The sequence below is a fragment of the Alosa pseudoharengus genome, unplaced genomic scaffold (assembly GCF_046254945.1).
Source record: "Alosa pseudoharengus isolate Yale_2024_CS ecotype anadromous, Long Island Sound unplaced genomic scaffold, YU_APseudo_1.1 YU_APseudo_1.1_scf_18, whole genome shotgun sequence".
NCBI classification, from domain to species: domain Eukaryota; kingdom Metazoa; phylum Chordata; class Actinopteri; order Clupeiformes; family Clupeidae; genus Alosa; species Alosa pseudoharengus.
Window position 1 is genome coordinate 26,079,448 of NW_027468650.1, and position 26,305 is coordinate 26,105,752.

Below are 26,305 nucleotides of genomic sequence, written 5' to 3' on the forward strand. Positions count from 1 at the left end.
TGCAGTCAGTCACAACTACGAAAGAAGGAGACAGATAGTGCCCATCCAGACGGAAAAACGCGTCAGGGGGAAACGGGAGCTGTTCGCAGGCGTGGTGCTGAAAGCGTCCAGGCAGCTTTTCAGTTAGCTGTTGCAAATCCAATTGAGCATTCAACGGAAACACGAACACGGCTTTCAGATCGTTGCCCCCTCTTCACTCAGGTATCCTCCCGTCTCAAATCTCGGTCCTCCACAGGTACCACAAAACTGCGTGGCGTCTGCTGTGCTGTGCGCGCAACGCGGTTTAAAATGAACAACCACTTCTTCCTGACAGCATACTTTCCAAAGACGCGGCGCGTCAACACAATGTAATGAATTGCGTAAAAGGTGTTTCGAAACGATGTTTTGCAACAAATCCAAAAAACGGACTATCGAAGGGGAAAAATAGGACAGATTTACGACCAATGCAATGCTCGAAATAGTTTCCGGTAAGTGCCAGGTGCACTTTTATTAGTGCGTATCATAGTCCAACTTGGAAAATAGAGCGAGGGGTATAATGACATTAGGAATCATAAAAGCCTTGTGTAGCGTGGCGCTAACCCAGTTTCACGTCACCAAGAGAAATTCCGACGTGATTCTCATCATGACGAAGGGCGTTGCGTGCTGAGTCGTGACCACATATTTGGAGCATTTTTTCTTTCCTGCCAAATTCAAGACTTTGGGGAAAGGGATAAACATTCTAAACAATTCCGCCGTTTTCTTCCGGTAAAGCATTTCAGCGATACTCTATAACTGGAAGTGGCGCGCAACATTTTTCAGCCAAAGAACTGAAGTGCAAGCGCGTTAGTGAGTGCTCCATGTAGCATAACGTCAACACTGGGTTAATCTATGGTTTTGGGCACCTCGTATTTTTGTGTGTATGGTTTCACAATACCACAAATGTAACGTTTTTAGCTTGCTTTATTATGACCCAAAACTGAGACGTTAGTACCATACACAACTTCAATAAAGATAATTTGAACTGTACTTTTGGGTGACTTGACTGACGTATGTAGTGCACATTTCCTGCAATGGTTGTGGTTTCAATTTATTGATAGCCTTGGACAAAGCAAAACCCATGAATCAAAATGAAGAAATGCATTTATTTATTGCCAGTAGACGCGCACTAGAGGGCACACGCCTATTACGCACGCGCCAAACGCCAATGGAAGTTCTAAATTAATCCACACATTTCGCATCGCCTCCATCCCGCCATAGATAATCGTGGCATACCTTTTTGCTATTCTGCAGAGTGATGCAGACAACGCACACAATCAACCTCAGACAGTTTACGGGATGTCCGCATCAAACTTATAAACGACCCTAACAATAATGTTCGCGTCAGTGACCGCCACTCACTCCTCTGGGTGTGTTCGGTTTGAAAATGTCATAAGAAAAGCTTACGTTTCAGGAAAGAGATGGTAAGGTAATGCCTTGATGTATGGCGTGTGCAAACCCAGTGTTTCTTTTAACTTAAGTTAAAGGTATGTTAGTTAGTCTGTTCCCCATAAACAGGCCCATATTGGGAATGGTATCATTAATTTAAAGCACTAGACATTTAATAATAATGATATTAATACATGGAGCATAAATCAGTCGGGAGACATATTTATGTCCCCTCACACACACACACACACACACACACACACAAACAAACACACGCGCACACACAGACACAGTACACACACACATGCAGAAATCAGAACAAGATTTCTAATAAATTAGAAACATTGTATTTTTAAAAGTCAAAAATAATGAACACCAGAGAACTAAAAACGTGATGGAATGTGAATGTTGTGGCCACGATTCTATGCTTATGATAAGAATTAGTTAACCAGACAAAATGTGTTTAAGGTTACACTTTGATGTTATATTACACACTTCCTGTTGGGGCTGATAACAGTATGTACAACACAACAACATTAACAATCATCAAAACATCACTGACACAGCACAGTTGGTGTCCATTATCAGTTATTTACAGTGAGAATTTCATTGGGAAATAAACCACTCAGCCAGATGTGTTCTAAAGTCTTAACAGCTAAATTCAATCAAATATAAAATGTTAGTGTGTCTGTTAGAAACCAAATTATGTTACATGTAGATATAACTGTGTCAATATTTGGATTGTTCAAAGTGGACTAAAACTGTCATCACTAGAGCACTGAGGTAATTCACATTGTCTTCTGCAATGGCAATAATTCAGAAGTTGATGTACAAGAAGTGATCATTGACATAAAACAGATTTTTCAGTATGTACATCCCTAGATCCACATCTCAGAGTTAAACTGATACCATGACTTCAGTTAATCCTGTGCATGGATTTTTGAAAATGATGAAAATTATATGTGTTGTGTATAGTTTATATACAGGACTTTTCTGCAAGACTATACAGATGACAGATTGCATGAGTTGTATTTAGTAAAATAACCAAACCATTTGTACAGTGCTTGCTTGTTTTTCCCAAAGCTGTGGCACCGAGGAATAACAGTGATCCGTCGATGAATAGATTTTCAGCTAGCCCAGAGAAAAATGGTTTTGTTGCATTATATTCACACAGTATACTATGGACACATGTACAAACTCTACATATAAACAAGGAGAAATGTGGTGTGATTCTGTCTTGATGCCAGTGATATAGATGATGAAAAATAAATAATTACTGTAGCAATCTGAGAGGAGTGAGGTTGACCCAGGTTCACCGAAGGCCTATCACACTTTCACTCTCTCTCTCTCTCTCTCTCTCTCTCTCTCTCTCTCACACACACACACACACACACACACACACACACACACAAGCATGCGCACACACATGCACACACACACACACAAAGTGATACATTCAGTACTGCTTGATGAGTCTTCGTCTTTGAGAGGTCTTCCGCAGTAGCTTCCTGAAGTCATAAGGATTGTCTTCTTTTTCACTTTCTGTCGAGGGCATTCTTGGAAGGGATGGCCTGTGGAGATAGGCAAAGGAGGTATGAGAGAGAGACAGTGACAAAAAAAAGAGTTACTGAAAAGCCTTCTGGAGGTTTGTATGTACAGTATGTTATAGTGGTCACACAGCACGTCCATCATTGTGGTTGTAGAAAAAGAATGACTAAAACCAACCAGTTCCTCCAATCTGGGAGAGAATAGAATGAGCCCAACAGTCACTTGAGGAGGTATTGTGAGAGCATCATTTCATGCATGTGTATTTCCATTTAGACACAAACACACACACACACACACACACATGCATGCACGTGCATTTGCGCACGCACACACACACACACACACACACACACACACACACACACACACACACACACACACACACACACACACACACACACACACACACACACACACACACACACACAATGCAACCATGGGTTATATACATAACACACACATATATGTGTGTGTGTGTGTGTGTGTGTGTGTGTGTGTGTTTGTGTGTGTGTGTCTGACTCTGTGTGAACATACATGCACATGAACTTCACTAAGAAACGCTCTGCAGGCCAAGAATGCTCTGCAGGCCACGTGACATACCTTTTCTGTTTAGGCAGAGTGGGGGGCGTGGGCTCAGACAGAGGCCTCTCAGGGGGTTTGCTCCGGTCCAGAGAGGTGCGTCTGCCGCCAGGCAGCTGGGACTCGCTGGACAGGGCGCCCTTGGACTTGGTTGGAGACAGGCCCTGGTAATACTGGTCATCCATGTCCGGTAGCTTCCCTCCGCTGTATTCACAGCAAAATAATATATTATTTGCGTGAGACAACTTGCCTGGACACATGTCTCTTAAAAACTATCTAAACGTAACTTTACTGTAATTCGCTGTGGCCTTGCCTGGAAACTATGGAGACAGAATAGGAGCTCAGAGCTTTGGGCAATACTTATTAGTCCATCCACTTAGATGCCTCACCTATATCGGACAATACATAATATGTCTGGGTTGCATTTTGGAAATTAGTTCAAACCAGGTTCTTGTGTCATCACAAGAGATTCTGGACCAGTGATTTTGTTCTGTGTCTAGATTCCTTTCCTCACAAATCCAACTCATACTCAAATGAGGGAAACAACTCGAGTATTCTATGCAGATAAAGTTAGCTCTGTGCATTAGAACACAACCTTTAAGGCCACCTAAGTTAGCTCAGGTCATCTGAGGGAGAGCAAGTAGGAGAAGAACAGCTGAGTAAAAACTTGATAAAGCCATATGAGTCATGGTGACATGCAATTACGAGGGTGTGAGTGGATTGTCAGCAGTCATTACTCTGACAGGAGTGACAGACCCTGGGATATTCCCCCAATGTGGGAGCACACCACCCACTGCAGCCATAGGGGTGGGGGTGGAGTCGGAGGAGCGTCCAGCGAGCCAAAGGCATAAATAAAGCTTATTACTGTGTTTCATAGCAGGCCGAGCATGGAGCAGCACCACCATTATTTCAGTTTCAGCTGAGCTCTCTTGGTCTGAGTGTGTGTGTGTGTGTGTGTGTGTGTGTGTGTGTGTGTGTGTGTGTGTGTGTCTATATATGTATGAGAGACACACACACACACACACACACACACACAGACACTCAGTTTCTTCCTCTAGTGATTTTCCCATCACTCATTCTCGTCTCCCTCATTTCTCTCTCTCTCTCCCGTGTGCCCGTGTGCGGTGGCAGCGGCCTATGTGTCATTTCCTTTTCTCTCTGGCCATCGCCTCCATCCCTCTCCTCCAGAGTGCCCTCTGTTTTTCTCTTCTCCAGCTCCTCTATTTCTCAGCCTGATGAACCACAGTCTCTTCTCATGTGAAGGGCTCAGTGCAATTCTCTATGAACTGACATGTTTCTTCATTGTTTATAGAAGCCCTTCCGCTTATGGGACCATCTCTGTGAGCCTCTGTGACTGTTGACCCAATGTTGGACTATACTGGACCATTCTCTTTTGCATCATTGCATCCCATGTCCAATATATGGTGCTGGAGGTGGTCCTCATTGGTATGGTTCCATATGGAGCCCTTTTTCCACAGTCCATCTCATTCTCCCTCGATGCATGTTTCTCTCCTTGTCCTCTCTCTCTCTTCTCTCTCTCCCTCTTTGTCTCTTGACCCCCTCCCCCTGTTTCAGCTGTCAGCCTGCATACCCAGACGCTATCTATCCTCCTGACCTTCTTGTTCTTAATGGGGCAAGTAAACGGCTCCTGTCTACAGCCAGCTTTATTTATCAGCAAACAAATTATGATGCCCGTGTGTGTGTGTGTGTGTGTGTGTGTGTGTGTGTGTGTGTGTGTGTGTGTGTGTGTGTGTGTGTGTGTGTGTGTGTGTGTGTGTGTGTGTTTGTGTCACAAAAATGATGGAATGTGGCTGGCTTAGTCCTCCCAGCATTATGTTCAGCTTTGTGGCTGGCTGTCAGTTTGACTGCAGGAGGTACAATACTCGCACAATGCCGGTGTGTGTGTGTGTGACTCTCTGGGTCTGTGTCTGTGTGTGAATGAGTCAAACAACAGACAAAATATTGCTCTGTATCAGCTGTAATAGGCAGTATGTCCTTTTGGAGGAGAATCTGTTACTTTCACCTATAATGTGTACTCTACTGGGGAGTCTTAAATGGCACAACGACTCTATTTTATCTTGCCAGTCAACTCCAACAAAAGTATACACACAAAGCGTGTGGTGTGTGTGTGTGTGTGTGTGTGTGTGTGTGTGTGTGTGTGTGTGTGTGTGTGTGCACACGTGCGTGTATGATAGAATTCATAATAATTGTATATGTGTATTGTGTATTGTGTGTGTGTGTGTGGGGGGGGGGGGGCATTAGTTGTCTGGTCTGTTGATTTAATTGATCTCTCAAAAACTGTCCCTTGAAAGCAATCCTGTGACTTGTGTTGATATACATCATAGCATAGACATTGCAGAATCTGGGCTTAGTAGTTTGGGTACCTTAGGCTAATCCTAGGGTAAAATACATTTACAACGTAAAGGAACGATTACAACATGAAGAGCAATTTCGTCGGGGTCACTTTCAGATATCCTTAATGTCTGGACGTTGTCATTCATGTTAGCTAAAGCAATCCTTTTTTGCCATTATAGTTTTCCTTCTTGGTGTGAATGGCCCTTAAGACTCTAGATTTCATTAATACACACTTACCATTGCTTCCTAGGCCTTCTCCTGTCGTCTTGGACTGATCTCTGTAAGAGAACAACATAAAGGAAAAGACAATTATACACTCTTTAAAACAAATCGGTTGTCCCTATCTGGACACAGAGATGTGTTAAAAAAAACAACACACGTTGTGTTGTTTTCAGCGCAAGTTGTGTTGTTTTCAACACATTTTGTGTAACAAATTAAAAAAAGGAACCAACACAAACTTGTGTTTTCCTTATCTGGACACAGCTCACAACGCAGCACATTTGTTTTAAGAGTGTATAATCCTAGGGTAAAGGACCGTATTACAACGTAAAGGAACGGTTACAACATGAAGAACAATATTGTCTGGGTCACTTTCAGATATCCTAGAGATACCACAGCTCTCAGATGAAATAGACAGGACATCTAAAGGGATTATAAAACTGGATTAGAGGCCTGGCTACATCTTCATCTGGGTGTAAAGGCTAATGCTACCTACATATGAAGAGCAGAAACAAAGCACTTTGCACTGGATGGTTCATACTGCTTCACCTGTAGGCAATGCTACCATGAGCCCTGCACAGCTCAGCGAAATCCTGTTTCACTTGAATTGTGTGTCTGCACAAAAATCAGTAATATGTTATTTGTACAGTAATTTCCTGTGTATTAGCCACATTGTGCATAAGCCGCAGGACAGTGTTTTATGCAAGTTAAAAAAACAAAACCATATTAATACCATATTAACTGCCCCTGTGTATTAACCTCATAGCTGAAGAAATTTAGCAAAATCAATGTATAAGCCGCGGCTAATAGTTGGGAAATTACGGTAGGTCAATTATTTAGCCGTGTAAGGTATTTTCCAAACTATTACTTGCCACACACTGTGGTGAACAAACTGAAGATTGCCTATGACTTGGAAGTAGTCAGAATTAAAAACAAGTGTTAAGAGTTCACAGATGCACAAGTGACAAACTCACATGAATGAGGGTGTAATATGTAGAATCTTCCGGCGTGTTGAGCGTCTTTGGTTTCTGCGTTCGCCGAGGAGTGCGTGTCTGCTTTGTGTCGACTACGACCAGAACAAAAAAAAAAAACAGAATAACACATTAACACATTAACAACAGCATCAAGCTTTTTTTGTTCTTATCAGCTTTTTTCAGCTTTTGTTGTTAACAACAGCATCTAACTCTGCCACTTTTCTCGTTCATGACTTTACGGCTGGAAATGTATTGAATTCCTGTAAAAAAAAAAAAGCACCATGCGATTAAGACGTGAACAGGGACTATTATGGTCTGTCAAAACTATCCTTTCTCCATTTTAGAGAAGCGCTGAAGGAAAATAGCTCTTTCAATATGCTTCACACAATGCCGAGGCAGAGGAGAAGGTCTTTCATCTAAGCCAGTGAAGAGGGGCGCACACAAAGGCTCTTGCTGGTTGGAGCTTTGGCAGTTTAGTAATTCTCATGTTGTTTTCAATGGGGTCCTTTCAAAGCAGCCGCTGAGGGGAAAAAAGAGGGCTACCCGAAGTGGGATCGCACACAAGCACTTTCCACAGTGAAAAGCTAACCGCCCCGTCTTTATTGAGCGTGAGACCATTGCTGGTGGCTTGTACCTGGGACGTAAGTATTTTACATTTTTCCAACAGCAATCAATCAGAAATCCCCTACCATTCACAGTGTGTTTTATGGCTTTCACTGACCTACTCCCCTCTATTAAGAGGTATATCAGTGTGTTGGCTTGTGCAGGGTACAGGGTTTTTCATTGCATTGACTTACTCAACAGGCAGAGAAACATATTTTTGTATTAAACACTATCTAGTTGACTTTCTTGTTGACCTTGTAGTAAATATATTTTATTTAACCTGATCTATAATCATCATATTCCCCTCCCAATAACTTTTTGGGGTAAGCCCAAGAGAGCGACCTCAGGAACAATTCATCAATGTCCAGGAAGACCAAATGAGAAAGAGAATAAAAAAAGCTTCATGTTTGTACACGCTTTCTGAAAGGTCGACAGCCTTGATTGCTCAAAGGGAATAAAGCCAATTCAGGGGCTTTAATATTAATGGTCACTGTAATTGCAGACGCACTTTCCAACTGAAACTTGATTAACATTTAATGACCTTTTGTATAAAGAGCAATGTGATTGGCATTCAAAATGGAAATTATAACTCAGTTGTATTTCTGACTAAGATGGGTGCCTGCGGGTAATCTGGTTCCATGTTGAATTGTTTATCAGCTTATTATGCTAAAAGCATTATGGGAGAGTATGTGATTGCAACAAGACAAGACTGAACTTTGAGAAATAAATTAGGAAAATTACACATAATATTATTTTGTAGCTAAAGGACTATTTTTACACTTCCAGAAAAGAGTGTACGGGCCATTACAAATTTTAAGATTCATTGTCCAAGATCCAAGTGTCCATTACTCACCTACTCAACATGCATCAAAATTACATTTATATTTGTTTACTAAAAATATTCGCATGTCACATAGGTTTTCACTAATTATTTTTGTTTTATTTCATATTTTAATAACATTTGAAGAGGATTAATCCTATTTTGGAAAAAAACTCCTTTAAATAATTTCCTCCAGTCAAGAAAGACAAAGTTCTTTGTACATGCTACACAGGTGTGGCTGCTTGGATATAGTAAGTGAAACAGTGTAAAGCAGTTCAATTCTGTCTGTATGGGATAAATCAATTAAGGAATTGATTGGCCCATGAGAACCATTCTCTAGGCTTTGATTAATAGGTAATAAAAAGGTTAGCCAGAAACACATGCAGGCACACTCATGTAAACACACACACACACACACACACACAAAATTTCAAGATGTGGCTTACAGACATGTACAACACACCACAGCAAATGGAATAGTGAGCCTGTAACCCAATGCACAGTGAAGTAATCAAAAGAATGGGAAACCAGGGCAACTCAAAGTAATTGCTCCAGACACAACAATCATGTTCTGTGTGAACATGTGATGAAGCCACAGCTAATAGAATCACAGCTGTCAGGACAAATTTGCTGATGGCAAAAAAATACTCTTTCACTGAACTTTTGCTGTGTTCCCTTCCCTGGCTCATCACTCCCATAGCAATTACACATATCACCCAACAGAATCAATCCAACAGATCCTGGGCCGCACTGGGAGTTTGCTGTTAACACATCTTCGTCCAAGAATCATTGTTTCCTGTTTTAGCACTTGACATCTACACCCCCCCCCCCCAAACACAAACACACACACACATTTATTCTTTTTTCCCTTGTTGCACCTGATATGATCAGGTGCCATGGGAGAGAAAATGGGAACTTCATTCATTGATAACATCTCAGCTGGCAGACAATAACAGGAGCTGGGCTTTTTCAATCTGCCTCTGCACCTGAGGCAGTGGGAGAAGGGGGGGGGGGCTGACTTGACTGCATGAGAAAGTTAAAAATAGTGAATCAGCTCTATAGAGCATAGGTCTTAAATAAGTATCACCAGTAAAATACAGGGTCATTGGGCACTCCCCACTGTAACACATGGAACTCTCCATCCACCCACTATGTCACTCAGTGCACTAGCCCTTCATCAGACGTGATGTCATCAGACTCAGTTTTACGTTATCATTGTTTCTATAAAAAGCCAGGAATGTTCATGAAGATAAAGAATCATTGGGGTCGGTTAAAGCAGTCTGCCTGAAACTGTGGACAAACCATAACACATGCTTGCCCCTGATAAATCATTTACCCTTGCAATGCAGTTTAAGGGCATGTTAAGGCTGCCAGTAACACCCCCATTTTTTTTATTCATGAAAGCATGCCCTTGTCCTGGAAATAGCTCACCCTGAGCTACAGAATCTTGCTGCAGATTTAATGTCTGAAAAACTCAAAATGTCTATAAATTTGTCTGAGTACAGAACAGCTCGTACTATGATTTGGTGCAGAGATGATCTCAAACTCAACGGGTTTCTAAATCAGGCCCATTGCAGTGACACCAACCTGAGTGTTGATGAGCGAAGCCATTGACAGCTTTTCCCTTCATGAACATGCCATTGCTGCTGGGGTCCATCTGGTGGGCAAGGATGATCTCATTCAGTTTCATCTGCACGGTAAAGCACTCCTGTGATGACTGAGAGATCTAAAATTCACAAACATAAGAGCTTAGAGCATTGTTCCTTTAGGACAACCAGTCCCCCAGAACAAATTGGCACACATTCTGAACATGCTGAACATATTTGCCATGTCTACTAAGTTCTTTTAATGGCTCTTATACGATCTTGACCTCGATCCATGGCCCTGACGGGAAAACATTCATGCCAGAGTATCTATATTTTTACTGGGTTTAAAATTGGTCACAAGGTTTGGAATACTATAGGACTTGGATGAGTTCTGTTCATGTACCTGTTTGGAGAAGTTCTCCAGTTCCTCTGCCTCTCGCTGGCCAGTAGCCTTTAGGTTCTTCCTGTCCTGGTAGCCCCTGAAGTTGCTCTGGATCTTCACAGCGGCCTGCTCTTCCTCATAGAGCTCACTCTGCTGTGATATGTGTGTGCTGTGCTCCACGTGGATGTCGGAGACCTCCAGGACCTCCGCTTCCACCATCTCATTAACTTCTGTAGTCCTCATCTCCTCCACCATATGTGTTTCGCATCCCTTTTCATTTTGAGTTTCTGTCTTCTTCTCCTTGAGCTTCTTTCTCTCTCTGTGACCCCGGAAATTGCTTTGGAGGACAGTGGCTGCTTTCTCTTCCTCCATGTCTGGCTGGCTTGAACAAGGCTGTTGTCCATCTGGCTCCTGCTTTGGTTCAGGCCCACCTTCTGCCTCCAGTTCTATCTCAAGCTCTGACTCTGGCATTTCAGCTGGAGGCTGACACGCTGCCTCCCTCCTCTTGGGGATCTTCCCTTCCTCCTGCAGCTTTTTGCGCTCCTTGTGGCCCCTGAAGTTGCTCTGGAGAACCACGGCAGCCTTTTCCTCATCCCCCTCCCCGCTGGACCCAGCGGCCTCCCCTTGCACCTCTGCTGTGTCTCCTTGCGTCTTCATGTCCTCCTGCTCCGTAGTGACCTTCTCACTAGCCTCCAGCACCTCTACTGCCTCCATGTCCTCATCCAATGGAGGAGGCTCGGGAAATGGTTCGTCAAACTCCTCGTCAACACACGGTGGCACACTGATACACGAGCCTCTCTTCCCTTTCTTTGGAATCTTCCCTTCCTTTTCCAGACGTTGGCGTTCCTTGTGCCCTCGGAAGTTGCTCTGGAGGACCGTGGCGGCCTTGGCTTCCTGTTCCGTATCTGCTTCTCCCTCGGCACACTCATTCTCCCCGGCTGGTTCCGCTTGCTCAAGCTGTTCCTCTTCCTCTTGCATGGCAGCGAGCTCGGGCTCATAATCGTCCACGGGTGGAGGCGCGGGCATGGCCAGCTCTTCCCCGGACAGGGTCTTCTTACGCTCCCTGTACTTCTTCCTCTCTTTGTGGCCCCTGTAGTTGCTCTGGAGGACGATGGCAGCCTTGGCTTCGTCGTCCTCTCCCGTCGCTTCACGCTCAGCCTGTGCGGCTCCACAGGCCGGGCCTGGATGTCCGGCCTCATCTGCGAGGGTGAGCACCTCTTCCGTAGGGACAGGGGTCTGCGTCGGGGTGGCCTCGTCTTCCGTAAGGACAGGGGTCTGCGTTGGCGTGATATCCTCTTGCATGTCCTCCAGGGCCTTTTCCTGCTCCATGGCTTCTCTGGTGATGAACAAAAAGACGTGGATTGTGACAAGACACCAATCAACAATAAAAACTGTATTAGGTGTTCACTTTACAACATTAAACACACAGATGTGATGGTAAAACGGTCCCCTTTTGCAGCAGTGCTTTAAACTCAAGTGTGGCTTTATCAATGTGTCTGCATCAGAACGAGTCTCACACCAGGCAAACACACAAAGAAGACAGTGAAGTCCTCCTGAGGCAGAAACTTACTTCCTCTTTTTAAAGCTCTTCCTCTCTCTGTGGCCCCTGTAGTGAGCTTGGATTTTGGCAGCAGCTTTGTTCTTCTCATCCAGTAATTCCTTACACATCTTTCTGGCAAGATACCCTCTGCAGACTAGAAAGGTTGGTAACAGTAGGTCAATACAGTGATAACAAAAATGGAGGAAAAAAAGTAGAATAACCAGTTGCAAAAGAACCTACTTGCTTGCAAACGAATAATGCTGGCTTCATATTTGGCTTTGCCTTTGTCATCAGCAACCTGTTTCCGGGCTTTTTGCCCTCTGTATGCTAAAGTGAGAGGTAGATAGCAGTGGACAGAACATTGTAGAGAGGACCCAAACACAGCATAAAATCTTCATGTGAAACAAATAACAAAAAAGTAGAGTGTACAGAGACAAGGGAAAAGTCTGATCAGCAGGAGCCCTCACCTGACTGCAGGACCACAGCACTCTGTTGCCTCTGCTTCAGAACATTCCTGTAGCGTTTGGCTCCCAGCCAGCCTCGCACACAGGCCTGCACCAGCACGATGTGCTCGGTGGTCAGACGCATCATCAGGTTCAGCTGCTCCACATGGTAGTATTTCAGGAACACCTGACAAAGACACACATGCGCACGTACACACACACGCATGCGCACGTACACACACACACACACACACACACACACACACACACACACACACACACACACACACACACACACACACACAGAATGAGTAAAGAGGGTGTTGGCAGTGCTGAAAGTGTCATTAGAGGGAAGGTGTTATGGTTAGCAGTGAGATCACCTTTGTTTTGCCCAGGACCCAGTTCTCCAGTTTGGCTTTCTCCAAGATGGCTGCACACGTCTCTGGAGTTGCAGGTGGCTCTTCACTGGCTCGGAATGCCAAGACGTAGTACCTAAATACATACAAAATCCAACACAACAAGACAGCAGTCATTTCAGGGATTATAAGGTCATAGAAATAAATAGCAACAGACTAACAAATACAACAATGGCAATCCTGGCATGTTTTTAGACTGATGCACTTTAAGTACACTACTCTGCAGATCCCCTCACCTCTGGATGAAGTTGACAAAGGTGATCCGGTGGGAGTAGCCCTGCCGACGTATCTTGGCTGTCTCCAGGATTCCGGTGTAGCGCAGTTGCACCAGAACTTTCTCCCGATCAAACTTGCCGGCCTGCCGGTCATTGTTGGGCTTGATGCAGCGCACAAAATGTGGCTGGCCGGCCACCATCTTAGACAGCAGGTCCATTAAGGAGTACTGGAAAACGACAGCGGTGCTGATAGTAATTATTATTAGTACCAGTTACTGGTACTAATAATAATGTGTGAAGTTGAACTGGCCTGTGTAAGGATTCATTATGCAGTCTAGAATTACATAATACTTTAAAGGCAGATTTTACTCAAGGACTAACTGATGACGGCGTTCAGAATATTTCATTATTTCAGTATTTCATTATTTTTTAATAATGTGCAAATAAGATGAGGCAATTGCTTGGCAGAGATTGGATCACAATGTAGCTGTCACAGTGGACAAATCTGTTCCACATTTGCAAGCTGATGCAGATCAATATTATCAATTACCAGTGGAGTAAGACATGGTCCTGCCTGGCTAGAGATAAGATTTAACCTACCTTGTTTACAGTCAAGTACATGAAGTGTTATCTCTGGAATATCATGGTGAAATAAATGTCTCTTACTCTGAAGTACGAGGCCACTGTTTGTGTCCTCATGTTGGTTGTCTCTCTGGGGTGATGAGTATTATCGGCACCATCCCCCTACACACACACACACACACACACACACACACACACACACACACACACTCAGTAACCTGCCTGATGCATGATGCACATAATAAGAATTATATTCTGCTAGTCTATTCTAAAGTGGCTTTTCCTTGGTCATTAGTCTATGCCACACCAGGGAAAAGACTGAGCTTCAGAGAGTCTTTCTGTTGCAATTACGCATTTTGTTATGCTCTTGAAAATAGAGGACGAATCAGAAGAAGAGGAGAGTAATAGGTGCTGTTCTTTAAAAAAAAAAAAGATGTTCTGTTCTGTTTTTTTAAAAGAAAGAGGAACAAGACACATCAAAACCACATTATAGTGCATATCCTCAATCACCGTTTGGTAATGTACAGTGGGCAAGGCAAGCGTGTTTACATTTTCAGGGCTGAGCGTTAAGTTCCCAAAGCGTGGCTGCAAGAGAAATGCATAGACACAAAAACAGGACGTGAACGCACACATTGAGCACAGACAGAAAAATAATGGATAATGACCTCTGGACAAGCGTCAGCCTGGCATGCAAAAAGAAGAGAACATTCTGTGAAAACAGCACTGTGACTGTTCAACACGTTCAATACCTTCCACAAAAAAAGGTCTAGCCCTACTTAAAGCCCATAGTGCATCTATGAGGTACACTTAGTACAAAGCTAATGCCTCCCTTCACATCTGAGTGAACTGAACCACTGCCAATGGTAATAGTTGAGTTCCTATCATTCTAGCATGTGAAAACACAGTGGCTTTAAATAGAGCATCACCCAACTAATGAACCACTAAATGAAGGCTGGAGCTTTTTTTTCCCCACAATCCTTTGCGTCTATCGCAGCACTGTGGGGGAAAAAAGTCTGGGCCTCAGTGAAACAGAGATCCCCAAGCTATTCTACATTCTAATAGGGGTGCATGAGAAAATTAACCATGTCATTAGTCCAGTAATGAAGAATTAGACCTCATCAGAGTTCGGGAAAGACAGACATGCATCCTCCCTCCTGGACATAACATAACTGACAGGCAGACGGCCTTCTCATCTGGCCAGCTACATAAAGGGGACTCATTAACAATGTAAATGTATGCTAATCAGCACCATGGTCAAGTGAACCTTGAGTTGTTACATATGTTGTATGTAAGGTAGGCTTTTATTTTGTATTTCTTCATATGGAGGCAGGTTTCACAGTACAAAAGAGAAAGGGTATGTGGGGTACTTTAACACTCTCTCTCTCTAATCGGCCTCTTAAGGCAATCGTTTTTTGTGTTGACCAGCAGGATCCTTTTGATGTGAATTTTCCGACTGAAAGGATAACTGTGCACATGTGCACATCAAGATCAAGCATAGGAGGCAATTGTTCCATATGGGATCATGGACTGATTGATGAAAACTGTTGGTTTGTACAGTAGGTTTACATTTAAGTTGCTTTGACAAATGGAAAACAATTCCAAAAGTGTTACTGCTTAAGACTGTCATGTAATTTTGTTATAATCAAGAACTGTACAATGAGGAGAGCAAGTCACAATTTCTAGCCATAAATATGCAATCACTGTCTCAACCACAACTAAATGTAGTCTACATACAATACTTTCAGAAAGACAAATGATGCAGTTTACTCAGCAATGAAAATATCTATATACTGTACAGTTGTGGTCATACGTTTACACACCCATGCTAAAGTTGACTAAAAACAGGAATAAAAATCATCTTTTGGAAATTGATCTTAATGCCTAATTAAAAAAGGAGGACAAATCCAACATTTAAGGACACCAATTTTCTTTGTGAATAAATAATATATCGTAAATAAATAATGTTCTTCCTTAAAATACAGAGGGGATAAGTATACATAGCCCTATGTTAAATTCCCATAGAGGCAGGCAGATTTTTATTTTTTTAAAGGCCAGTTATTTCATGGATCCAGGATACTATGCATCCTGATAAAGTTCCCATGGCCTTTGGAATTAAAATAGCCCCACATCATCAGTGGCGGAGCTAGGGGGTGGCTTAGGGGGCTTAAGCCCCGAATCTTTTTTCAAAAGCCCCGAATCTTTTTTTAGTGTTTTAAATTCCCGGCAACTCTTATTTCCAATATAACTTCCCCTCGGTTTCTCTATAAATGTCACAAAATGCTCTATTACTGAGGAAATATATCCCTTATTTTCAAAGCCCAATATTGAAAAAAAATTTGACTTGCTACATGATCTATGCCAGGTCTCTCCGCTATGGTGATTTCAATGGTTAGATTGATTTGTTTAGATCCAGTGAAAATGCTGCCTTGACAACGCTACGTCATGGCTTCGGTGTTCCAAAAAGCCTCTGTCAGAAGTCTGTCACTTTTACAGTCTGTGATAAAACACTTTGTGTACATGTTGTTGAAACGTTATGGATATTAGAAAGTTTTTTAAAAGACCACCCAGCTCCGTTCAAGCAACAGCATCGCCCAGTGAACTGACGGATGGTGTTGTTTCAGGTTGGTGATTTCACGTTAAGAGCTTTCAGTCAGTTAGGCAGGCTAACGTTAGGCTACTTGGCTAGCTCCCTAAATGTCCTCGTTCGTCGGCGGAAAAGGCAAATTCAGTACTCTCATAGGCTAGCTAAGCCTACTGCAGAATAAGAACTTCCAGCTCCCAAAACAAAGTGATCCTCGTCTTGTAATAAATTAGGCTACACTGTTTTGAAATGTCAGAAAAACCCATTAACAGTTATCTGCCCATGTCAACTTTTCAGTGTTGCACAAAAGAATGGTAACTGTTAGCCTACCTTAAAACCTTGTTGATATCCTATCCACCACCACAGATCTTATAATCCAAGAGTCCACATAAATATAAAAGTCATGTTATGTTGTTTTGGCTGCCTAACTAATTATTAACTAAAAAAAAAACATTACAATGATATATTGAGAGGAAAGGGCCCTTTCCATAAGTGTGTTAATCAAGCACCATGCAGTCTGCATTCATAATCTAGGTGCTTGATTTTATGCACCTGTGTAAAGGGACCTGATGAAACCTATGAATAATCTTGCTAAATTACAAAATTAATATAATTTAGAAACGCCTATGTCAAGATGATAATGCATTCCTTCTAAAATACCCTTGTATCATGATGACTGGCCATACTGTAATTATATCATAATATTATGTATATTATAGTATAAGATATTCTATATATTTGTCACACAGATGAGATCAGGGAAGAGGAAGAAGGAGAATAGCAATAATAAACAATAATGTCATATCAAACAATAGCCTAATGAAAATAAACAAATACTATAATATACAAACCATAAGAAACGCTTAATTAACTAAGTACATGCTAAACAGATATGAACAGATATTGCCTCTTGAAAGACCCAAAACTATAATTTTACACAGTGTGCCAGTCAGATACCTTGAATCTGTTGAATGTTAGTTTCACATTTTTTAAGTCTCAATGTGTCCATTAGTTTACACAAAATTCACTAAAAGTCATTATTTAAGGGGTTATTTAAAAAAAAAATTAAATGGGCTAAGCCCCGAATGTTTACAATGTCTGGCTCCGCCCCTGCACATCATCACATACCACTTCATACACAAACTTCACCATACCTATATTAGCATGGGTACTTTCCACAAGATCATCTCTCAATGCAAAACAAACCAGCTATTAGGATGATTTTTTTATTCCCCTTTTTAGTCAGCCTTAGCACGGGTGTGTAAACTTATGAGCACAACTGTGTATATCTACTCATATGGAGTCCAACATTACAAAAAGACATGCAGCATGCTCACAAATACAGGCAGACATACATACATATGAAATTATATGTATGTGTGCATACTGTATATGGCCACATAGGTCTGATGGGACAAGGACAAGGTCATGGGCTACAGCTACGCAACTGTGTGTGTGTGTGTGTGTGTGTGTGTGTGTGTGTGTGTGTGTGTGTGTGTGTGTGTGTGTGTGTGTGTGCGCGCGCGCGCGCTTGTGTGTGTGTGTGTGTGTGTGTGTGTGTGTGTGTGTATGTGTGTGTGTGTGTGTGTGTGTGTGTGTGTGTGTGTGTGTGTATGCTTGTTTCTCAGAGTGGTTGAGACTATGTGAGGTGATTGGATGGACATTGCACGTGTGGGGGGAAACTTGCACAGAGGAAAGGAGCACTGTTACCTCGCTGGTGGAAAAACTGAAAAAAGAAAGCATTCCCATCTTGAAGAGAAGCGAGGGAGAGGAGGAAGAAAGATGTGAAGAAGGAAGCATTTAAGATCAGTTAAAGCTGGAAACTGTGCAAGACAAAAGAGAGCGATTCAAATCTACTAGTGGGTCAACTGCCAAGGAGAGGAACTACAGAGTAATAAAGAAACTAGTGAGGAACAATACCCCTGAACAAAAACAGATAACTGGGCCGAGCACTTTGAAGTTCAGCAGAGGCTCCATACCTTGGCCAAGTTGATGGTGCGTTGCGGGGTACGATGACTTCGCATTGTGCCCATTGCTTTGCCCTTGGTGTGAGCCAGGTTACCTGGGATGGAGAAAGAAGTTGTCATCACAGTAACACATTAAGGGACTCATTGACTGATGTTAATAATGAATCATTCTCTGATTTCACCAGGTTGAATCAAATGCCCCAACAGTGGTTAAACCTCGACAGAGAGATTGCTGATTATGGCCCATTAGGGGCTAAAATATAATGGAGACAGATATGATACGAAACAGTCTTAATTTCTCCACGAGTTAAGACGGCATTTTGGCATCAAACGTACTATGCAAAGAAAGGTGTTAAAAATCATCAGGAATCTTGGAGAAAGAATGGGAGTCCAAATTGCAACAGCTGGTAAGCAAAGCCATAAGGTCAGATATGAGCTTGCTCCAGCTGTGTAACTACATTAGACCTTCAAGATGGCATTATACTTATAATGCGCGGGTTCCAAGTATAAGAATAAGCCTGACCTTTATTCAGTGTACAGTAAAGTGTACCTTATGCAGTTCTGATTATAGAACTGTATTCCACAGTAGTTACTGTGAGAGTTGCACATCTTGACACTATTGTAGCGTTACACTGACTGCCAACAGCTTTTCTGGGGTAACTCTTTGAAGATTTGGGGAGAGCATGATGGACTATGGCAGCAGGGTCTATGGCTGGGCCTATGGACTGTTTAGTCAGATCGGAGAGCTCTGAGAGTCTCTTCAGTGAGACTGTTTGGGACAAGGGTGGAGGCTGTAGAAATCAGGCAACGATTACTGTAAATGACAAGCATTACGGAAGTCTGTTAGTGCTCACGGGGCCGTGGTCGGGAGGGATGTTAAACATATTTAAGGCCACATTAAAAAGTGATTATGCGCCTCTTGCTTGATTCTGTGATGCATGGCACTTGGCGCCGAGGTGTTAGTAGGAAGCCTGCGATTGCCAGGGGTAGGTACTCACACGGCAAGGGCCAGCTTTTGGTAGCAAAAGCCTGGCTGAGATGCGGAGGGGTTTTCACTGTAAGAGGGATATGCACTGGTTTGGTTTCTGTCCGAGGGGTGGTCCCACAGAGGAGCCTTAGCCATCATTCTTGATTCATCATTTTTATTACACATTAGAGCAACTGATTGTGTCACAAGGTCGGTTCGTTCGCCGCTCACGGGCCTCGAATCCGCCACCTTGACACACACACCGGCATGGAAGACGAACGCTCTAACCACTGAGCTAAAAGCCCAGGCTTCCAACTCAGCGGTTAGAAGCGTTCTTAAGGTTAGGGCTGTGAGGATTTACACAGGCAACTAGCACGCTAGCTCAGTCTGCCTCCGTTACACTCACCTCCCTAAATCCTCACTCCCATCCGGGTCACGGCACTCATACTTACTTACTACTTCTGGTATGTTCACAAAGCAACCTTAAGAAAAGTCACAATCATGGTATCAACGGACTCATTGTTTTAGGCCATCTTGTATTTCTCAAAAACTATAACAAAAACTGTCACTATAAAATACTTTCCTAAAACACAAGTAAGAGGAAGGGGAGTTTCTCTAGATATCCTTCACCACCACAGAAGACACCTATCTATTGCCACCATTCACAAAACCAATGGCAGGCTAGACTTAAGGAGGCCACAGCCTTGTAAAGTTTACCTGTTTTAGTGAGTGGATGGGTGACCAGCTTTCGGATGAGTTCATTTTCCGATGACCTCAGCAGCAGGACGATGTCAGCAGGAAGGGCGTCTCTGTTTTTGGCCAGGAACCCCCCTGCATTGTAGACCACCTAGAAAAGCCACCAGGAATAACAAAAGAGATGTGAGTTTAGAATGAGACACACAGAAACAGAAAACTACATTTGTTAATGTAAGACATTGATGAGGGAAGAATGACAATAGTTTTAGTCCCTCTGGAAACACTGACAAAGACTGTGGCTATACTTGTCGTACCTTGCCAGCATAGTGGTGGATGCCAAAGCCAAGATCTACTCGTTTTGGCCTCCAGAAGTTCTTGGACTTCAGATTGCCTTCAAACTTTTCTGTAATCATGAGGAGATACACATTTCAATGCCTTTATGTTCTAACCACTATCAAAAGATGAAAGATTATTTCCCTGTGAAAAGATATCTTCTCTGCATTTGTTTCTGTCTGCATTTGTACATGCCTCAGTGTTTGTGCATATGTTTGATTCTCAGTGCATGTAGTGATAGGAGGATGTTTAGGAGGAGCCATGTGTTTGTGTAGTTGTACAAATATCAATATCAAACTCTGCCACCAGACAATTTCATGCTAGCCAGCCGTCATCCATTACGTCACTTGAATAGTCACATCACTGCTGGATTTCCTGAGCTTTAATGATTTTATGATCACCATAGTGACAAAACCTTTATGGTGGTCATGCTATTGCTATGGTAACAGACCTCTAGTGGCAGTGCTGCTGCACCCTGCTGTTGTAACCACATTGCTATGGCCATGTTTATATAATCCAGACATTTAGTCCTATCATCTGCACTTCTCGTGTTGTTTCAGATTCCCTTACCCACAAGGGTCTGGTCAGTGGCCCGGGGGAAGCGGCTCTCCTCATCCAGCAGGGACAACATGCCCATGGGCTTCTGCAGGAACAGGTCCAGCAGTGGCCGGTTGTCCTCGTATTCTATCACTCGTGCGTCCACAGCTTCATTCAGGTACTCATCCTGAGCAGGGTGGTAGGAGAGAGCAAAGGAGTTAGCTTATTGATGCTACTCACGTTGAACTAGATGGGAACATCTTGTATATGGCTAACAAACATTAGCAATAAACACGAGCTGCTACCCTTCAAGTAGACATAATGTAAGTATAGGTTTATATTCTTGTACTAAATGCACTAAAAATGAAGTGTCCTTATCAGCTCATGTGTGTTGTGCCATTTTGTTTGTTTCATAATTCTATTCCTGATAACAAACAATTAGAACCATAGCACTGCAGAAAAACTAGCACAGCTCCCAGCCAGAAATACGGAGCAGAGTAATAAGCAGGTCCTGCTCTCTCTCCTCAGTGCAGTGCACTCTCCCCGGCTCTGCAGTCTTGCCTGCCATTTTAGGACTCTGACTAATGTCAAGTGTGGCAAAAGGGATTAATATTCTCTGTCACTCTCCAAACTCTGCAGAACAGCGCTCGCTGACCTAAAAGCGCTCGCTACTGAGAGAATTACACACCCACCAATCTGAATAATCAGCAGGCGGTATAACGTTTCTGATGGAACTACCTCAATCAATTTTAAAATGAGCTTTTCAGCAGATCAATGTCGTTGAAGTAAACAACAGTTATGTTACGTAATGAACAAAAACAGGAAAAAATACAATGTATTACATAAATACATCCATATTGCGGCAGTAGATGCTACATATTTGAGCATCTATTAAAGATCTACCCAGATTCTCTGTCCTTTCAAAAACAATCCCTGAAACACCTGAAGAGTCCCTGGGAATCAGTCTTTTTAAAAAAAAAAAAAAAAACTCCTGCTCTTCCTCAAGCATGGCGTCTGAATCCCTTCAAACTACTCGGCATGGATAACCTACCAAGCTCAGGACACAATGGGCTATGGGGCCCGAGGCGTCTGCACGCTTCCTGCTGGACGCTTACCTAACCTGACCACATCAGTGCGGCTGCCTGCGAGGCTGATGTGGTGAGTCAGCGCCGCTAGTCACGCTAAACAACAGATCAGGCCCCCCATGCTCTCTGTGCCCACGGCCATTAAACCAGAGTGAACCAAAGCATTATTATTCTCCCTCAGTGTCCTCAGGAGTGAACCAAAGCATTATTATTCTCCCTCAGTGTCCTCAGGAGTGAACCAAAGCATTATTATTCTCCCTCAGTGTCCTCAGGAGTGACCTTATGTTTGTTTTCGGTGGTGATCAGGCCAACATACATGCTGATCTGGACACAAAAAACACTATGCGCTAACACACATGTTTATACATGGGCTGGTAGGTGACTCCAAATGGAACCAGTGTGTCACACACACACACACACACACACACACACACACACACACACGCGCGCGCGTGCGTATGCACACACACACGCAGGCACACACACGCGCATGCACACACACACACACACGCAGGCACACACACACACACACACACATACACATACACACACAGACACACACAGACAGATTCAAGAAATCTAATCTCTGGAGTGGAATGGAACTTATAGCCTTGGGTAAAGTCAGTGCAGTGCTGCAGCGACCTCTTTTTTCTGGACAGCAGAGCTGCTTCTGCGGAAACATGAGCCTTCGGGGCACAAAGGCAAAACAAAAGGCCTACCACCAAAACACACAGACACACTCAGGTCCCACCAAGCTTAGACGCTCTGTTATCACACTGGACTGCATTGCAATGAAAATGCATAAAAATAAAACACCAAAAGAAACAATACTAGTGAACATTACAATGTATCAGCAAATGCAATACAAAAACATAATCTGAGGCTTAATTAAAAATTAGAGAACAATGCTTAAGTGTTTTACAGGAAGCGAGATGCGTTGAAATTGCAGTGGGAGTTTGTTTTAAAAAGGTCTCGCTGGACTATTGTTCCCCGGCTGTGGAGGCACAAGCGTCCCGACCTCCCCATTGACCCTCATTGCGGCTGATTTATGGTGCCTGTTTGAGGGCCCACTACAGCATTTACCATCATCTCATCATTCACCAGCCCAAGGCCATGCTTACACCCCCCACCAGACACACACACACACACACACACACACACACACACACACACACACACACACACACACACACGCACACGCACATACACACACACACACACACACACACACACACACATACACTTCCTCACCCCAGAGACCTAGGTATAGGGACCTGTTCCCACTTTCTTTGGCAAAATAAAAAGAGCAGAGCACATTTTGCTACCATTCAGCCACCCACACATGCTCACACACACTGGAAGGATAAATGGGGAAGTTTCATCACTATTTAGATGGAAATAAGGCTAAAGAAAACTGCAGAGAAGACAAGAGACATGTTGGGGTGTGTGTGTGTGTGTGTGTGTGTGTGTGTGTGTGTGTGTGCACGGAGGGGGTGCTGTATAGAAAAACCCACACACTTACAAATGTTCGCCCTGAGCCACTAAAGAATTCACACTCTATTCATAATCCAAAGAGACAGGTCTGTCTGAAGCGGGAATGAACGGGTGAGTACCTGCTCCCAGGCGAATATATGCTGATTGAAGTAGAACTGGATCTGCTCGTTGGCAATGTTAATGCAGAGCTGCTCGAAGGAGTTCTTCTTAAAGTTCTCAAAGCCAAAGATGTCCAGGATTCCAATGTTCAGCCCTTTGTCTTCCTCCCTGAGGGCAAGAGAGAGAGAGAGAGAGAGAGAGAGAGAGAGAGAGAGAGAAAGAGAGGAAATTAGAGGAATGGAGAACCAAGAAAAGATGAACAGAGGACGAAGGAACAGAGAAATCAAAAGAGGAGAGGAAAACAAAGATAAAGGACTGATGAGAGAAAGAAAGAGAAGAAAAGTAGAGTGTTTGTGAGGGTGTATGAGAAAGCCAGAGACATTAAGACAGAGAGACAGAGTGTGCTTGTAAGAGAGAGAGAGAAAAAGAAGAGAGAAAGAGAGTGGGAGTAAGCAGGCAGGCAGGCAGAAGGCCAGTGAGAACAGCAAACTGAGGAGAAAGACAGATGGAAGTGCTAGAAGGTCAGGCTCATTTGTAATGACACAATATGATGCAATTAGTCTGGTATGCACCCGCTCCACTCTGGTGTGAATCTTTATTAGATCCTATCACTGCGCTGCCGAGTTTAGAAATAAAACTATCCAGAGTGCCGTGCCAGGATGCTGTCATCCCGTCCTCACCCGAGTCCATTTCTCTGTCTATACTTCACACCCTCTCCACTCCCTCTCATCCACATTTTGGCCGCAGCCCAAATACTTCCAGCATACTTCATCTTTCTGACACTTTTTCACATCCTTTTTTTCTTTGTTCAGAAACCTCCCTCTCTCTCTCTCTCTCTCTCTCTCTCTCTCTCTCTCTCTCTCTCTCTCTCTCTCTCTCTCTCTCTCTCTCTCTCTCTCTCTCTCTCTCTCTCTCTCTCTCTCTCTCTCTCTCTCTCTCTCTCTCTCTCTCTCTCTCTCTCTCTCTCTCTCCCCCTCTCTCTCCGTCTCTCCGTCTCTCTGTCTCTCACCCTGGCTGGCTGTCGGGCCGCAGCAGGGAGTTGATGCGGTTGACGATCCAGCTGAAGAGGCGTCCGTACAGGGCCTTGCCCATGGTGTCGCGCACCTCCGCCGCCTTCTCCACCGTGTTGGACCGCACGATGGTCTCGCCGCGCGTCACCACGCAGTGAGATGTCAGGGCCTCCTGAAGTTCATCCGCGCTGATGCGGAGCAGCGACGAGGCTGTGGACAGAGAAACACACAAAGATATATATACACACATGAAAAAGTTCACATTGTGTTTTGTTTAGCTCTGTCCCACTCAATCTGTGACATGCGTGATTCTCACAGGACCTCACGCGTGAATCACGTGTCTTTTATTTATATTTCCCCAGTGAAGCTGCAATGACCCAAACAACCACAAGTAATATGTTGTAATACGTTGTACGTTATAAGTTGTAATACATTTCACACAGCTGCGTGAATCACGGAAAGCGTGATTAAAGTGGCCACTTCTAAATGGGACCCACTGTAACACTAATGTTAAGTTCCTCTCAACACACACAACACTACAATACATATAAACACACATACAACCACTCAAGCATACAGTACAAAAAACAAAACACACACTAATCATTCTTAAGCCATTGACCTAGGCGAAAATGCTGCTGCTATTGTCTGTATGCCAAAAATTCCAGGAACACAGATAAAGGCTACTGTACATCAAATAGTGCAAACTGCATTCAAGGAAGCCATGGGCTACATACAAAAAATAATGCAAATGTATCTGAAATATGATACGTTTTTTCCCCATTAGAACTGATTTCTATAATAATCTTGAATTTCCCCTGGGGATCAATAAAGTATCTATCTATCTATCTAATGCAGGATTGTTCTCTACCACTTGTTTTCTGTGCGGGGACAGGGATAAATGACCCTCAGTGATGCAATCCCATTTACCTATGCAGACACTCAGACATGAAAATGCAGCCCCTGCTCTGACTGTTTTGAACAATGTCTGTCCCCTGGCGAGGGTTAAATAAAAACAACACGGTGGCCCCCCGGTCCCTGGAGGTAATGGATACGGCAATGTCACTACTGTCTCGGATGGCGTTAGCATCAGGGCACACACACACACACACACACACACACACACACACACACACACACACACACACACACACACACACATACACACAGAGGGTGCCGGGGATGGGACACTCACTGTTCTCCAGCACAGTCGTGTTAGAGATGTTGCTCTTGTCCGTCTGGTGCTCCGAGGCCACCGAGGCAAACTCAATGTCACCTGCATTCAAGATGGCCGCCAGGATGCTGTACACGCTGCCTAGCTCCTGTGAGTCATGAGAGAGCGAGAGAGAGAAAGAGAGAGAGAGAGAAAGAGAGAGAGAGAGAAATAGACGGAGGGAGGGAGAGAAACACATCAATATATGTATGTTGCATAAATACAAGGACTTGGCGGAGAAGGGATAGACATGTCCACCAATGGCACACTGACATTACAGGACATATGCTGATTTGATTTGAGAGCCACAGAAATGATCTTGTCACTTGCTGTCAGCTCAGCCAGGCCTGAACACGATTTCCAATGTTGCAGCGCAGCCAAACTCCAATGGTACGTCTCTATAACTGTCCCTCTGATATCATGCGCTGACCATAACCTGCCACATCTCATAAAGTCACAGCTGGCCTGCTCGTATTACTCACAGAGGCTGGACTGTTTCTTCACACACCCACCCTCCCAGCAAGCATCAGGTCAGACAACAGGATCGACAAAATTGCCCCAATCACATTTATCCCCAGTTGATTGCACCGGTCAGAATGACCCGTCAATTTCACTGGCCAGCTAGTAATGATGACAAAGATAATGATGGTGGTGATG

General features: G+C 43.6%; 1 protein-coding gene across 1 annotated transcript in view; it reads right to left on the reverse strand.

Moving 5' to 3' along the window:
• Positions 1-2,860: 2,860 nt before the first annotated feature.
• myo3a (myosin IIIA) overlaps positions 2,861-26,305 on the reverse strand; it is a 58,296-nt gene continuing 34,851 nt past the window's right edge. The window contains exons 16-37 of the mRNA XM_076291163.1: positions 25,631-25,757; positions 24,435-24,645; positions 23,446-23,593; positions 20,781-20,934; positions 20,192-20,280; positions 19,899-20,028; positions 18,227-18,309; positions 17,958-17,996; positions 13,751-13,828; positions 13,106-13,311; positions 12,834-12,945; positions 12,478-12,640; positions 12,251-12,337; positions 12,041-12,164; positions 11,709-11,806; positions 11,149-11,627; positions 10,492-11,088; positions 10,090-10,228; positions 7,080-7,171; positions 6,124-6,164; positions 3,553-3,735; positions 2,861-2,975 (exon numbers count right to left, since the gene is read on the reverse strand). Coding sequence (XP_076147278.1) covers positions 2,861-2,975; positions 3,553-3,735; positions 6,124-6,164; positions 7,080-7,171; positions 10,090-10,228; positions 10,492-11,088; positions 11,149-11,627; positions 11,709-11,806; positions 12,041-12,164; positions 12,251-12,337; positions 12,478-12,640; positions 12,834-12,945; positions 13,106-13,311; positions 13,751-13,828; positions 17,958-17,996; positions 18,227-18,309; positions 19,899-20,028; positions 20,192-20,280; positions 20,781-20,934; positions 23,446-23,593; positions 24,435-24,645; positions 25,631-25,757 — 3,495 coding nt within the window. The remainder of the gene's footprint in view (positions 2,976-3,552; positions 3,736-6,123; positions 6,165-7,079; positions 7,172-10,089; positions 10,229-10,491; positions 11,089-11,148; positions 11,628-11,708; positions 11,807-12,040; positions 12,165-12,250; positions 12,338-12,477; positions 12,641-12,833; positions 12,946-13,105; positions 13,312-13,750; positions 13,829-17,957; positions 17,997-18,226; positions 18,310-19,898; positions 20,029-20,191; positions 20,281-20,780; positions 20,935-23,445; positions 23,594-24,434; positions 24,646-25,630; positions 25,758-26,305) is intronic.